This window comes from Echinops telfairi, unplaced genomic scaffold (assembly GCF_000313985.2).
Source record: "Echinops telfairi isolate 266 unplaced genomic scaffold, ASM31398v2 ScPeMD7_7400;HRSCAF=8409, whole genome shotgun sequence".
Classification (NCBI taxonomy): domain Eukaryota; kingdom Metazoa; phylum Chordata; class Mammalia; order Afrosoricida; family Tenrecidae; genus Echinops; species Echinops telfairi.
The window spans coordinates 54,774,768-54,788,520 of NW_022111300.1; the positions used below are offsets into that span (position 1 = coordinate 54,774,768).

At 49.7% G+C, this 13,753-nt stretch overlaps 1 protein-coding gene across 1 annotated transcript in view; it reads right to left on the minus strand.

Moving 5' to 3' along the window:
• Positions 1 to 13,753, minus strand: part of RTTN (rotatin) — a 96,729-nt gene that overhangs the window by 62,364 nt on the left and 20,612 nt on the right. Inside the window, exons 11-17 of the mRNA XM_045296076.1 lie at positions 9,858 to 10,028; positions 6,506 to 6,718; positions 5,203 to 5,315; positions 3,578 to 3,704; positions 2,659 to 2,784; positions 1,464 to 1,580; positions 121 to 260 (exon numbers count right to left, since the gene is read on the minus strand). Of these exons, the coding sequence (XP_045152011.1) occupies positions 121 to 260; positions 1,464 to 1,580; positions 2,659 to 2,784; positions 3,578 to 3,704; positions 5,203 to 5,315; positions 6,506 to 6,718; positions 9,858 to 10,028 (1,007 nt within the window). The remainder of the gene's footprint in view (positions 1 to 120; positions 261 to 1,463; positions 1,581 to 2,658; positions 2,785 to 3,577; positions 3,705 to 5,202; positions 5,316 to 6,505; positions 6,719 to 9,857; positions 10,029 to 13,753) is intronic.

The window sequence follows — 13,753 nt, forward strand, 5'->3', positions numbered from 1 at the left end:
CACACACACACACACACACACACACACACACACACACACTCGTGCATGCAGACAAGACAGCAAAACCAGGCTCCTCAGTCCTGTCCCATGCACCCCATCCAGCCTGGTGCTGGCACTCACGCGGGCTTCTTCACCAAGAGCAGCCGCAGCACAGAACGTAGCCAGGGCAGGCGGGGCAGGCCCCCTCCTCCAGCCTCGGGGCCCACTCGGCTCAGGAGCAGGACGCAGCTCCCCAGAGGGTCCTCGGTGTCGGCATAGCCCTGATGGGGTTTGTGAAGGGAGATAGGGCAGTGAGTCTGAACCTATAGAACAAAGTCAAATGCTTCTCACGAGGCAGCGCACTCAAAGAAACTGCATTTGAACCACAATGACGGCCGAACAGCGGCAGGAAGTTCTGCAGAAAGCTCCACAGCAGAGAGCCCTCCTGCTTCACCCCTCACCTCCACCGCACCCCTACCCCTGCCCCCTCCACCACTGACCAGTCCATCTGGACTCACAGCAGTCCCACAGCACAGGGAAGAACTGACCCACAGGGTTTCTGGGCCCTCCTATTTGCAGGAGTCAACAGTCACACCTCTCTCCCAGGGATACACTAGTGGGCTCAAACCACCAACCTTCTGGTTCAGGGTCTAACACTGAGCCCTCTGTGCCAGCAGGCTCCTCTTGAGTGTGTGTGGGGTGAACTGTACAAGGTCGTGGTGGGGTACTGCTCAGCACTGTGAGTGCAACTACTGTCACGCACGGCACACGTCAAAGTGGTATCAGTGACAAATGCTGCTATGTCTTTCACCACAATGCACTTCAGAAACAAGAGAACAGACCTTGGGAACTACAACCACCTCTGCGCATCGGCTGCTTCGAGTGTTCTGAGATGCCAACAGCAGCAGCAGCACTTCCCAGAGCCCACGACACCCACTCGGCCCTGCCCCTGCCCACGGCACCCACACAGCCCTGCCCACACCACCCACAGCCATGTTGGCGACCCTGTTTGCCCATACCCTGCCCCCCTGCGGAAAGGCTATTTCCCAGAGGTTGTTCATCAAGGGATCATTGAAGTCACATACACAGGGACCTCCAAAAAGCTCCGCTCCTGGAGAAATGCCATCATCTTTCTATTCCATTACTCCAGGAACTTGGGAGCCCCGGGTGTGTGTACTGCTAGAATCCAGGTGGCCGGTCCAGTGCCAGGCCTCCAACTCAGGGAGCAGTGCCTACTCGGCCGGGAAGCCTGCTTTAAGGATGGCACTGTCTGGCATGGCCAATGGCAAAAGCCCTGCCCCTGGCTATGTAATCCCAGACAAGGACAGCAGGGTAGGGCTCCTGCCAGGCACCCACTCCCTGTCCGCTCAGGAGAGCCTTCACCCCACGCAGCATGCTAGCCCTGCTGACACACACTCGACAAACAAAGCCTGCAGTGGAAGAGAGAGGAGGGCGGAGAGCGGAGAGGGGTGAGAAGAGCCCACCTGCAGCACCGGGAGCACGGGGCCCAGAGACGAGATGAACTTGCTCCAGGTGGGCGCTGTCATCATTAGGCGGCCCTGCAGCAGGTACATCAAAATGGCCTTGGCAGCAGTGTTCACCTGCCCAACAACACAGAGGAGGCCACTCACGTGAGCCATGCCACCAGTGCACCAAGCAGACCTTCCCTGTGAGTCATTACATCCAACACCTCTGGCATCTCCTGCTCAGACTTCCAAGGTGTCATCCCACACTCTGATCGGGACCAGTGACATCAGGATTGACTGCACAGCAAATGGAAGCTGTAACGGATTTGTGCTGCGTCACCGTCAAGAGACACGGAGGCAGCAGTCAAGACTTGGATGATGCCATGCACTGAGTAGATCAGCTGTGCAAGACCCCTTGTTAAAGGGTTAAAAGATGGCACAGTGAGGATGAGGGTGCACCTGAGCCCAGCCGTGGTGTTCCCATCACCTCCTATGCATGTGCCAGGCGGGCACTACATAAGGCAGACCACAGAAGGAAGGGTGCAGCTGAACGATGGTACCATGGGCTGCCAAAGGCACAAACAGATCTGTCTTGGAAGAAGCATGGCCAGAATGCGCCACTGGGCATGTTGTCAGGAGAGACCAGTCCCCGGAGAAGGACGCTGTGCTCAGTAAAGCAGAGGAGCAGCCCAAACCAGGGAGACGCTCAATGAAGCCGGTGCACACAGCAGCTGCAGCAATGGGCTTGATCAGACTGGGAAGTGTTGACTCCTGTTGTTCGTGGGGTGGCGATGAGTGAGAACCAGCTGGCACCTAATAGCAGTCACAGGCACCCTCATGCTTGCTCCATGACTCCCCTTGGGCAGACGTGGTCTGTAATGAACTAGCCCGTTGTCGGTGCAGCCCAGGGGGTTCTGATTCTTATGGACCAGCGTGGCTGGTCAGAGCTGCTTTCTCTCATGCAAGTGCGTCCTGTGTCATGGTTTTATGCCTTTTTGAACGTTTCTTCTCATTTACATAACACCTCAAAGGCAAGCTTCTGTCCAATCGTCTACCAGGCTGTGTAGCTAGGCTATTTGTCGACCGAGCCAACCAATAAAGAATTACCCTTGGCCCTCACACTTACGAGGGGCCTGCGGAAAAACCCTGCTAGCTTTTCATTCCATTTCCCACAGACATCTGTGAATGGCCCCATACTTGCAGCACGTCCTACCTCACTGCTGGGTTCTTGGATGCCGAATGTGGCAATTTCATAGAGCACTTTGGGGTGGAGGAGAAAGTGGATCCCACTACAAACTGAAGACACGGGCTGCGTGACGTTATGGACGCCCAAGCACTCCTAGGAAAAACAAACACTCGTGATCAACTAAAGGGCCATGTGGCTGCGACCACCAGTCAGAGATGTTCACAATTACAAACATGAAGGTCCAAGAAACACATTGACCAATTTACTTCTAAGATTTGAGTTTTAGGTTTAGAGGTTGGAAAGAAACAAAATCATGCCAAATCACATAGCTGTTGCCCAGGCTAGAGGGTGGGAGTGGGGGTAGGGGCTAGGGGAAGCCTGGGAGACAATCTGTAAGCAGGATTTTCTTATCATCAATCCAGTTGCACAACTAAGAACAGGCTTCACAAACTTCAGGCTGCACAACCAAGCTAAGGCATGAACACACCACAGGGTAATCACCAGGAAGGTACTTCTCTGCTCACTGTCACCACGTCCACTCTGACTCCTAGTGACCCTACAGGACAGAGGAGAATCACCTCTGTTGGTTATCTGAGGCTATAAATCTTTATCGGATCAGAAAGCCTCATCTTTCTCCTGTGAAGTGGCTGGTGGGTTGGAACTGCTGACCTTGCTGTTAGAGGCCCAAAATGTAACCACTAAGACACCGGTGTCCAAGCAAGACGGCGTTTTCAAAAGCACAGAAGGACACATGGAGCTTTGCAGGCTGCTTGGTATATGGAGTTCTTTTCAATAATGATATGCCAGGTATTTAATATTCTATTCATCATGTGGACTAAAACAGGTCATCATCAATTAGAAATAACAAGAGAACCCCCTCAGTTGTCTCTCCCTGCCGCCGTCCCCGCCCCGCACCCCCGCAGCCCCTGCACACCACAGGCCCCACCTTGGTCATCTCCAAGCAGCTGCGGTAGGTTTCCGCCCTCACTTGCAGCAGGGGGTGAGATAGCAGGCGGAGCAGCACCTTCTGGCCCTCCCCACACAGGAGTGGACTGGCCTGAGCAGACTTCTCGCTGGGGAAATGGAGACAGAAAAGGCAGCAGGTGACCGGGAGACGGCACAGCACCAGGACTGAGGCATCCTGCTGGTCCCTGCTGAAACTTCCTGAAGCAGCCAGTACTAACCACCCTCCTGACGGGTGCCCATGTGACAGACAACCGTCTCCCTGAAAGAGCACAAGCACAGGTCATCGTTACAGCTCCAACACCACTGCTTCTCAGCCTTCAGCTACAACCAAGGGTGGTGAAACCCACCAGGGCTTCTTCAGGCTACACGCAGCCTTGTTCCTCCTCCAGCCAAGCTGAGAAAGCAAGTGTTTGTCTCAAACTCGCAAATGAGGTCATGCTCCAGTCATTACTCTCCCGTGGCTACAGCTACGCTGGCTGTTGCTTCACCGGCGCCCGGGAGCAGCTCTCCATTCCGCTGGATGCATCACTTCACATGCCCACACTGCTTCATCAGTCCCTGCTGGTCTTTTTTTTTTTTTTTCTGGGGCTCCCTGCAGGTTTCTCCAACCTTTGGAATTTGACAGCCTTTTATACAGTTCCATGAAGCCCTGGTAGAGTAGTGGGCTGCTAAATATTAAGGTCAGCAGTTCAAAACCACTAGCCACTGTTCAGGAGAAAGATGAGCCTTTTTACTCCTGTAAAGGGTTACAGTCGCGGAAACCCACGGGGCAGTTCTCCCCTGTCCTACAGGGTCTCTGTGAGTCGGCACTGACTGGAGGGCAGGCAGGCCAGTTGGGTTTTGGTGACACTATTCCGGCAGTAGGAAAGTGGAGCCTTCCCCTGACAGTGTAAAGGCTCGAGGAGGAGAAGAAACATTAATAATGGAGATATTCTCTTGTTTACTTATTTTGCATACTGGTAAGATAAATAGGAGAAAAATCATTGTTGTTCAATGAGCCCCACTGTCCTCAGGACAAAGCAAACTGTGACAAAAGCTGTCCAAACACCAGAAAGACGCAAAGGAATATAACTGGGTGGGGGTGGGGATCCCCAAAATAAGTTCCTAATTATGACTGTAAGATAAACACATTTGCTTAAATCCTTGGTTTGCATGGACATCAAAAGCAATCCAGGAGTTATTTATTTTGTTTTTGTTTTGTTTTCACTGCCATCGAGTCAAGTCTGACTCACAGCAACCCTATAGGACAGGGCAGAACTGCCTCTTAGGGTTTCGGAGATTGTAACTCGATGGGAGTAGAAAGCCTCATTTTCTCTAGCAGAGCACAGCTGGTGGGTTTGAACCGTTGACCCTGTGGATTGTAGCCCAATGTGTAACCCACTAGGGCTCATTTGATTTTGACTGGAGGCATGAAAACAGACAGCCATTGTGTGCAGCAGCATACAAAGTTCAGAAGCCAGAGAAATTAATGGGTATTTATGCTAAAAGATAACGATGACAGGATCTAAGATCAGACTCTTTTCCATAACTCCATATGCACACACACACGCGCACGCACTGTATCTTAAGATTAACGAGCTCGGTAGACAAGGAGAGATGCTTTACATCCTTGAGCAGAGACAGATGACTTCCCGGACGAGCGGGAGATGCTGATGGAAAGGGAAGCTGCACAGGGCCTGCTCCGCCAGCTCCAGGAGCTCCAAGACGTCCTTCTCTCCCTGGAAAGAAGCACAGGGACAGCACCGTCAGTTCGTGTGCCGGACGTCCTCCACCGCTATGCGCCAAGTGTGGCGAAATCCAAGCACAGACCTGACGATATCCGTGTCAGCCACTGTCTACTCTCTTGGAAAGCACACTCAGTGTCTGTCTGGGATGGGGTGTGGTGGGCGGAATACCCCCCAAGCCCACCTGAGCCTTTGGAGGGTGTGACCCTAAAGAAGCTTACGATGACACTTGAGTTAATCTCCAGCTCCCGGGCAGGTGGCCCTGCGCAGTCCCCAGACATGGCCGCCTGACCACACAGGGCCCAACCAAAACTATGCAACTTAGAGACGGTCCATGTCTGTCCTGAGGGAGACAAGAGGCCAGTAGCATCAAGAAGTCACAGAGAGAAAAGACAGAACCAATAAGGACTAAACCATGGAAGACAGATGCCACTGCAAGGTCAAACAATCAATCCACATGTCTCTGGTTCTGCCTGGTCCTCATAAGCCAGGCTGGCACTTTCAGAGAGTAAACAGCACTGTTGTCTTAAAGGCTCCTTGCCCTGCACGATGCAGCAAGCTCCATAACATCCCCAGAGCGTCTAAAGGCACACCATCATGCAAAATCATGACAGTCACAGTACACCGAAGCTTACCCGTTGATCCTACAAGCTCATGACTGCATTCAAAAGGAAGAAAATCAAGACTCTTTGCTAGTATGTGGTAATGGTCCACAAAAACTCTGTACACAAAATACGCTCACAAGAACACACTAAATGTCCCTCAGGCCTTCACTCAGCTCTCACAGGGGAAACACTGCAAAGAGGAGCTCAGAATGAAAGAGAAAGACATTTCTAACTGCTGCTCTTCTACTGATGCCAGCAACACACGCCATTCATTAACCTACAATTTTGGTTTAATTATTTCACTAACCAGTGAAAGCCTCTTTTTAATCTGATATATTTTCAAACAAATGGGGCATGCATTTCATGTTTCCTACCAATCCCCTCATACATTATCTTCCTGGGCGCTGTGTGGGTGTTAGACGAGTGGGCGAGTTATTTACATGGTGCGAAACGGAAGGTAGCTGACCCAGTCGGTGACACATGCCAAACAAGTGTTTATTACGAGTCTCTATCTGCAGAGCATAAATCACACTCTCCATGTTTCTGTAAGGCTGTGAGGGTGGCTTCAGCCAAGCTTACCTCCTTCTCCACATCTGCCATGAAGTTACAGGCACACTCCACTGAGTAGGCGGCCTCGGCGGTCCTTCTGTAGATGCGGTAGTTCTCCGAGTCCAGCTGTTCCAAGTAAGCCACGGCGGCCTCGTGCGTGTGCGGGTACTCCAGAGAGAAAGGCATGTCCAGAGCGAGGAGGAACAAGGCGGCCGACATAGGTTCTGGGAGAAGCTGGCTTGCCTTCATGGGGACACACAAAACAAACCAACAAAAGACTTAAAGGGTCATCTAGTCGACTTCCTTTCAGTTGGGTCTTTTACTAAAGAAAAATCCTATTCCTCAGACCCAGAAAGTCTTCCTGATACCAGTTCCCAAGATGACCTGCTCTCCCAGGCTGACCGGCTGTCTGTCCACCCCTCAGTGACTGGCCATGGGCAGTCCTGGGCTTCTCCTCTTTTCAAATGTGAGGGAGATAACTAGAAATTTCCAGAGGAGAATGAGTCAGATGCTATGAAAAGTAAGAGCCAAGCCCTAGTGGGTCTAATTCAGGTTTATCTACAGCACAAGTTTCTAGACCCAAAAGCTTTTTCTGACTTGAGTCAAAACTCAGGAATAATAGCTGCCGAGAGCATCAGCACGGGGCAAGGCACTGGGAACCCTGTTGGCCTGTCGGGTAAGCATTGGGCTGCTAACTGCAAGGCTGGCAGTTCAAACCCATCAGCCACTCTGCGCAAGTTAAGTTCATGGTATCTGCTCCTGTAAGAATGTACAGTCTCAGAAACTCTGTATAAGGTCATTAGGAGTCAGAATCGACTCAGTGGCAATGGGTCTGGTTTGGGGTTCTGAACAAAGCACTCAAATAAATACTCGTCACCATTTAAACTGACCCTGGAGGATCTGCCATGCTCACTTCCCATCCCCACAGCCGACACTCAGGTCACCTCAGCCACCAAAGCACAGGCTAGGGTCCACAGTAACCAGTCGACTTAGCACACTGGAACTAAAAGTGAGGCTAGTCCCTGGCCCAGAGTCTGGCGAAGTGGTACCTCAGGTTCTGCCTAGACCTGTGGACTCAGTCCCACGGGCTGTGGCACGGCACCAGGACTTGGCACTGCGCCCTCTGCTGCCTCCACTGCTTCACAGGCAGGGGTCTCCATGCAATCCCCTGCGAGCCCTTGCTTCTCATGGGATTCTTTTTCCTGCTTCTGAGATGGCTCACTTTTAAACCCAACGGGATGACAAAATGAATCAATCCCCAAGGTCAGAGTCCCCTGTACCTTATTTACATGCTTTGTTACAGTTTCCAGGTGGGAGTTATAGAGCTGATGGACAGGGGAGTTACTCATCAAAAATGACAGGATGGATATGTGTATATATATGTACATGTGTATGTGCATGTGTGTGACTGACAAGCAGGGTCAGTTAAAGAAACAGAATTATAACTTAAATTTTGCTCTGTTTGAGACTCCTTCAAATGAAAGTTTACATGGAGTAATAAGTAGGAGAAGAAAAAAAAAAAGACACGAATATCCTCCCTCTAAAAACGTGAGTGATTGCATTCAGTGTAAACTCCTCAGATTGTCTGGCAAAAGTCCTTTCCTGTGTCCTGGAGGACCACGGGGCTGCCAGCGTCTCCTCCAGGCCCTGCTACTAGAAGCAGCTGGCTGGAGCTCGGGGTCCCAGGGCAGCACCTGCGCCCGGCAAAATCTATCACTCAAGTGGACTCGGTCACCTCCTGAATTCTCGTGACTCTGAAGAGAAGGACTGCTGGGTGAGTCTTCACCAGGCAGGGCAGGCCAGGGCTCTCATCCCGCTTCCAGTCTGGCCCCGGTGTTCCCCAAATGCAATCCCTGCCCGTCATCTGCCCTCCTGGTTGATCCACGAGACTATCCAAACATTACTTCACCTCCACATGGGCACTCTCCAAATCACTCAAAATACTCTCAATATCACCAGCCATAACAGAGCGGGAGATCGTTTGGCCCAAACTTTCCAACTAAGGAAACTTCACAGATTCATCCAGACTTACAGGGCAGCTCAGGTCATTAGGAGCCACTTTGCAGTAAGAAGCTGCCGTCCAAAGTCCCCTGGGAAACTTGGTGCACGAGCAACAGGCCTCTAGAGGGCAGCAGGGTCTCACTCTGAATGTCCCGTCATTCTCCTCTCAAAGCTGGATCACTCAGGACACCACACCCTCATGACCAACTCAGAAGCACCCTCCTGTGCAGTGCTCAGGAACGTCCATACTAGGTGCTTAAAGAGCTACCAAAGTTTAGCACTGCTGATTTCCGTTCAAATGCAGACACAATTTTTTTTTTTTAAACTCTCTTTCAAACATGCATGAAGATCTGCCAGGATTCTAGCAGCACGCTCAGGCAGAGTGAGCTAAATAATTGATTTCTACTTTAATGGATCACTGCTCGCTGCTATATGGCTGATTGCCACTTAAACCCACAGGGGCAGTTCCCCTCTGTCCCGTGGAGCTGCTAGGAGTCAGAACCAACTCAATGGCTGTGGAGTGTGGGTTCTGCTTGGTGGTACTGTTAGTTGGACTGTTAACCCAAGGTCAGCCGTTCAAACCCACCAGCTGTACCACCAGTGGAAGATGAGGCTGCTTCTTTAAAGACCTACTACCTCGGAAATCTGCCACAGGGAGTCAACTCCATGGCACCAGGGTTTCTGTGAAAGCCTGACTGCAAACGTCAAGCAATGAGAACTGTCTTGTGAGCAGCTGGGTCCTGTAATGTAGGCGCTGTGAACATTTCCCGGCTCTGCAGTACTTTGGAGAGCCCTTATGGTGCCACCCAATGCAGGAGTGTTGGGCTCCTTCCATCTCCTCTTTGCCTTCTAACCAGTGGCAAATCACCATACACACCTGTGAAAATCACCTGTGACACACAAGAGGAATGGTCCCGGGCACTCTACAGGCGACAACACTGATGAATCTCAAAAGAAAATAACGTTGGGCAAGTACTGTCTTCACAATTCCTAACAGTTCCACGTGCACAACTCCAAAATCCCAAGTAGGGCCACCTCTGACCCCTGGCTACACAAGAGGGAAGGCAAATCCAAGCCCATCCCAGACCAAGGTGGCTTCTGTGAGGTCCAGTCAGACAGCCCTGCACCCTGCACCTTCCACTCCCCTGTTCTGACACCATTGCCCTCCCTTGGCACTCGACTTCCCTTCTGGGTTCCGTAACTGGCAACAGGGGCCACGTGGAACTCCCAGTCCTCACCCTGATGGGCTGATTTAAAGTTCCATGGTCTACAAGTTCCAGCTTCTGAAGCAGCTCACTGTCCATCTAGTGGGATGGTGAAACCGACCAGCCCCCTTGTGAGCGCCCTCCACACCCGACTGGCAGGAGCTGCTGACAGATACCTTCTCCACGGGCAGCAGGGTCTGCAGGAGCCGCACGCTCAAGAGGGCAATGCTGACGAAGGCCGAGCGGTGGTATACCAGCAGGGCCTCTGGCTGCCCGGCATGCCCACTACCCCGGTGGTGACACAGGGTCTTGCCCAGGGACTCCAGCACCGCCAGCAGCCTCTCCTTCTGAAACAGAAAAGAAAGAGCCATCCTCTACACTTGCAAATGGTCATTTAATCTTTGTGCAGGAAAGATTACAAATTAAATGTACAGTGAAAAAAGAACAATAAGAAGAACTAAAAATAATAAGTAATTAGAGAGGGGGAAAAATGAACAAAGGGAATATTTTTCAGTTGACAAAATGCAAAGGAAGAGTGCAGGCCTAGTAAATACAAGTCTCTGTAACTGGAATAACATGCAAGAAAAAAAAACGGTTACTGACAGAAAGATGGAATTTTCCTATTTTCATCTCATTTTTAAAACTATAAAGAAGACCATCATTTCTTCACAAGTTTCTAAGACACACTGACCAAAAATTAAGCATATGTATAACTGCAAAGTACAATAGATGCTTTAAACTTACTTCTCTAATCCCAAAGCAATGAAACTAAAAATTGATCACAAAATCATAACGTGAAAACGATTACAAAATTACAGCAGAAAAATGGCTGGTCTGGATGAGAAACGTGTCAAAGCATCAGTCTTTTCCTGGGGACCAGCGATTCCTAGGCAGTGTTTGTCAGCAACGAGGCAGAGCCACGCGCCTCCACTCGTCAAAGCTAATTGACAATGTACGATTTCAGACCCCAGTGCAGGAAGGCTTCTCTACCACACTCACAGTTTCAAGTAACTGTGCTGCCAGGCATCAGGAACGCGTGCTTCTCAGCATCGCCTGAACAGGAAGTACTAAAATCATCGTTTCAACATTTCTGAAGTTTCTAGCATTTCTTCGCAGCAACAAAACAAAATGAGGGAGAAAGAAAGGGAGGGAAGAAGAAAGGAAGGAAAACAGAAATAACAGTCACAATAATATATATTTTTTATTCCTTGGGCTGAAGATACTCAAACAGCTTTAAAGCAGTTGATGGGGGAAGAGGCCAGTTTTCAGAGGATATGCATAGCTTTAGAAATTAACAGAAAGGGCATCCGCATCCAGTCTGTTCATTGAGGACAAACTCGTCTCTTCACTAAGTGATGCTGGAACACAGAACAAAGAACAATGTTGGAAGCTGACCCTCACACCCTGTAGGAAAATTAGCCCAAATTAGCCCAAAGGAGATCGGCAGCTTAAACAGGAGAACACACACCAAAAGTCTCTCAGACAAACATGGAAAGCTTCAAGGCCTTCTTTTTTGGCCAAAAATTCTTAAACACGATACCAAAAGCATGAGAAACAAGACAATATAAACTGGACTTCATCAAAATGAAAAGTTTTGCACATCCAAGAACCTTATCAAGAAAGTGGAGGGGCAAGCTACAGAAAAGGAGAAGGAAGATTCTCTGGGAGCCATGTGTCTGATAAGTTTGCTATCCAAAACACATAACTCCTACAACACAACCACAAGCCAGCACACTCCAGGTGGGAGTTTAGAAGCCAAGGGCCACAAGAGAGACAGAGCCTGCCCTCAGGTGGCACTGAGATGAAGAGTCCTAGTGGCGTGGGTGGCATTGTGGGTTGGGATTGCGCTACCAACAAGGTCTGTGGTTCAAACCCACCAGCTGCTCCTCAGGGGAAGAATGAGGCTGTCAGCTCCAGAAAAGAGTTACAGCCTCGAAAACCCACATGGCAGTTTGACTCTGTACTACAGGGTCGCTATGAGTGGCTATTGGCTTTGTGTCAGTGAGTTTGGAGGGGTTTTTCAATGGGATGACAGGAGGGACAGAAATGGAGTAAGACAGGGGGCCTGGGTGTCTGGGGCCCTTTGACACCAGAAGAGCCTCACTCCTGGACCCTCACTTGCCAAGTAGATGGGCACCTGCAGTCAATCTGCCCATAAGTTCTCCTCAGTACTTTCTCATTTAAGAAAAAGTTTGGGTGCATAGATTTTTTTGTATTTTGCTTTTATTGACTCCAAGTAAAACAAAAATATGCATTCCCCGGGGGGGGGTGGGGGGACGGGGAGTGGTTCCAACCTCCTGTTCTTCTGCTCACTCACAGGCAGTAAGAGTTCCCAACATGACCGATGTCAGCGAGTCAGCGAGACGGGACCTAAGGTGGGCATCGTAGGGCTAGCCATCCTAAGTTGGTTCATTTCTTAATGGGCAGCAGCACATTTATTATTGTGCTCTGCTAAGGTTTCCACGAAAACACCACTCTCACCTTCCTTCTTAACTTGGCAAAAGTGGAGACACTGAGGGGTGCTCTGTAGTTCCTTATTTGTCTTCATATGCAGCCCAAGGGATGAGATTTTTCCTATTAGACACTCCTTTCAAACAAGGAAGAGTAAATCAAACATAATTTCAACTAGTTCTGTTTAATTTAACATTTCTTACATCCCAACTGGCAACAGATTTAACCTTTAGAGTAAAAATAATTCACTGAATCACAAGAGATCAGCAGCCAGAAGTGAAAAGCGAACCACTAAATTTTAGATCGATGTCCTGGCCAAGAAAACAGAAGCTAATTTAAGACACATCCGCTAAAGCCTCCTTCACACTTCAGAGAGAAACCTCACTCGTTGAAAAGTTTCAGTATGTGAGAATCTTCTAACTGTACTGTGGAGGAGTGGGGGACCTTAGAGACTCAGGAGAAGACACTTAATATGGTTTCCCAACGCTGAGGACAATGGCTCTCTCCACTCGGCACCCAAAAGCCAAATCTACAGACCCACTGCTTTGAGTCCATCCCAACTCATGGAACCCCTGACACAGAGGAAGGGTCCGCAGCACCCCCAAGCCTGCTGTCCGTCCTTCCTTCCTCAGAGCACCTGCTTTGCAGCTCCGCTGACGCACTGCAACACGGGAGCACTTGCACTTCTCACACTGTGCACTTGCTACAAAATGTGCCTCTTTTCAAGGGGTTTGCATTAAATTAACAAACATTTGGGTTTTGTCCATGTGGGTATTTTATTGAGTGAGTTTCTGTTCTTTATTTTACTTTATTATTTTATAGTCTGACCCCCATTCAGAAGGATGTGACATAGGTTCCAGGAAAATGAAACGAGCCACAGACAGATCTCTAGCAGGACAATGGAGAGAAAGAAAACCTGGCAGCCCTGGGAGTCCTTACACAGCTCCGTGACTTTCATCTCTCTGCCGAAGGAAATGCAATTCATCATTTTACTTTTAATTCTCTGACAAAGGGGAGAGGGAAAGGGAAAGAAGGGGGTAAAGAGAGAAATGTCCAATTTATATTAATAGAAAAGAGGCAACACCAATCCTTCAAGGAAAGTGAGTTTATAAGAATGTAACTTGTAAACAAAAGATGCAAAATGACAAACGAGTAATGACACACAAAACTGCTTCCACTCTCAAAAGTAATGTTGTGTTCCCATTACAGAGAGGCAAACCCTGGTAACTCCTTGTGATTGTGGTTGCTTTGGTTCTTACTCATAGCAACGCTCTGTGCAACAGAGCTAAGCCTATCCACGTCCTGCGCCGTCCTCACACTCATTATGTCTGAGGCCATTGCTGCAGCCACTGTGTCCACCCATCTCTTTGACAGTCGTCCTCTTTTTCACTGACCCACTACTTGACCAAGCCGATGTCCTTCTCCAAGGACTGGTCTCTCCACATAACATGCCCGAGGTATGTGAGGCAAAGTCTCACCATCCGTGTGTCAATGGTGCAGTGGCATAGACAGACTCTTCCTCCTAGACAGATTTGTTCATTCTTCTCGAACAGTGGTTCTCAACCTTCCTAATGCCACGAACCCATCATACAGTTCCTCATGTTGTGGTGACCCCCCCCCC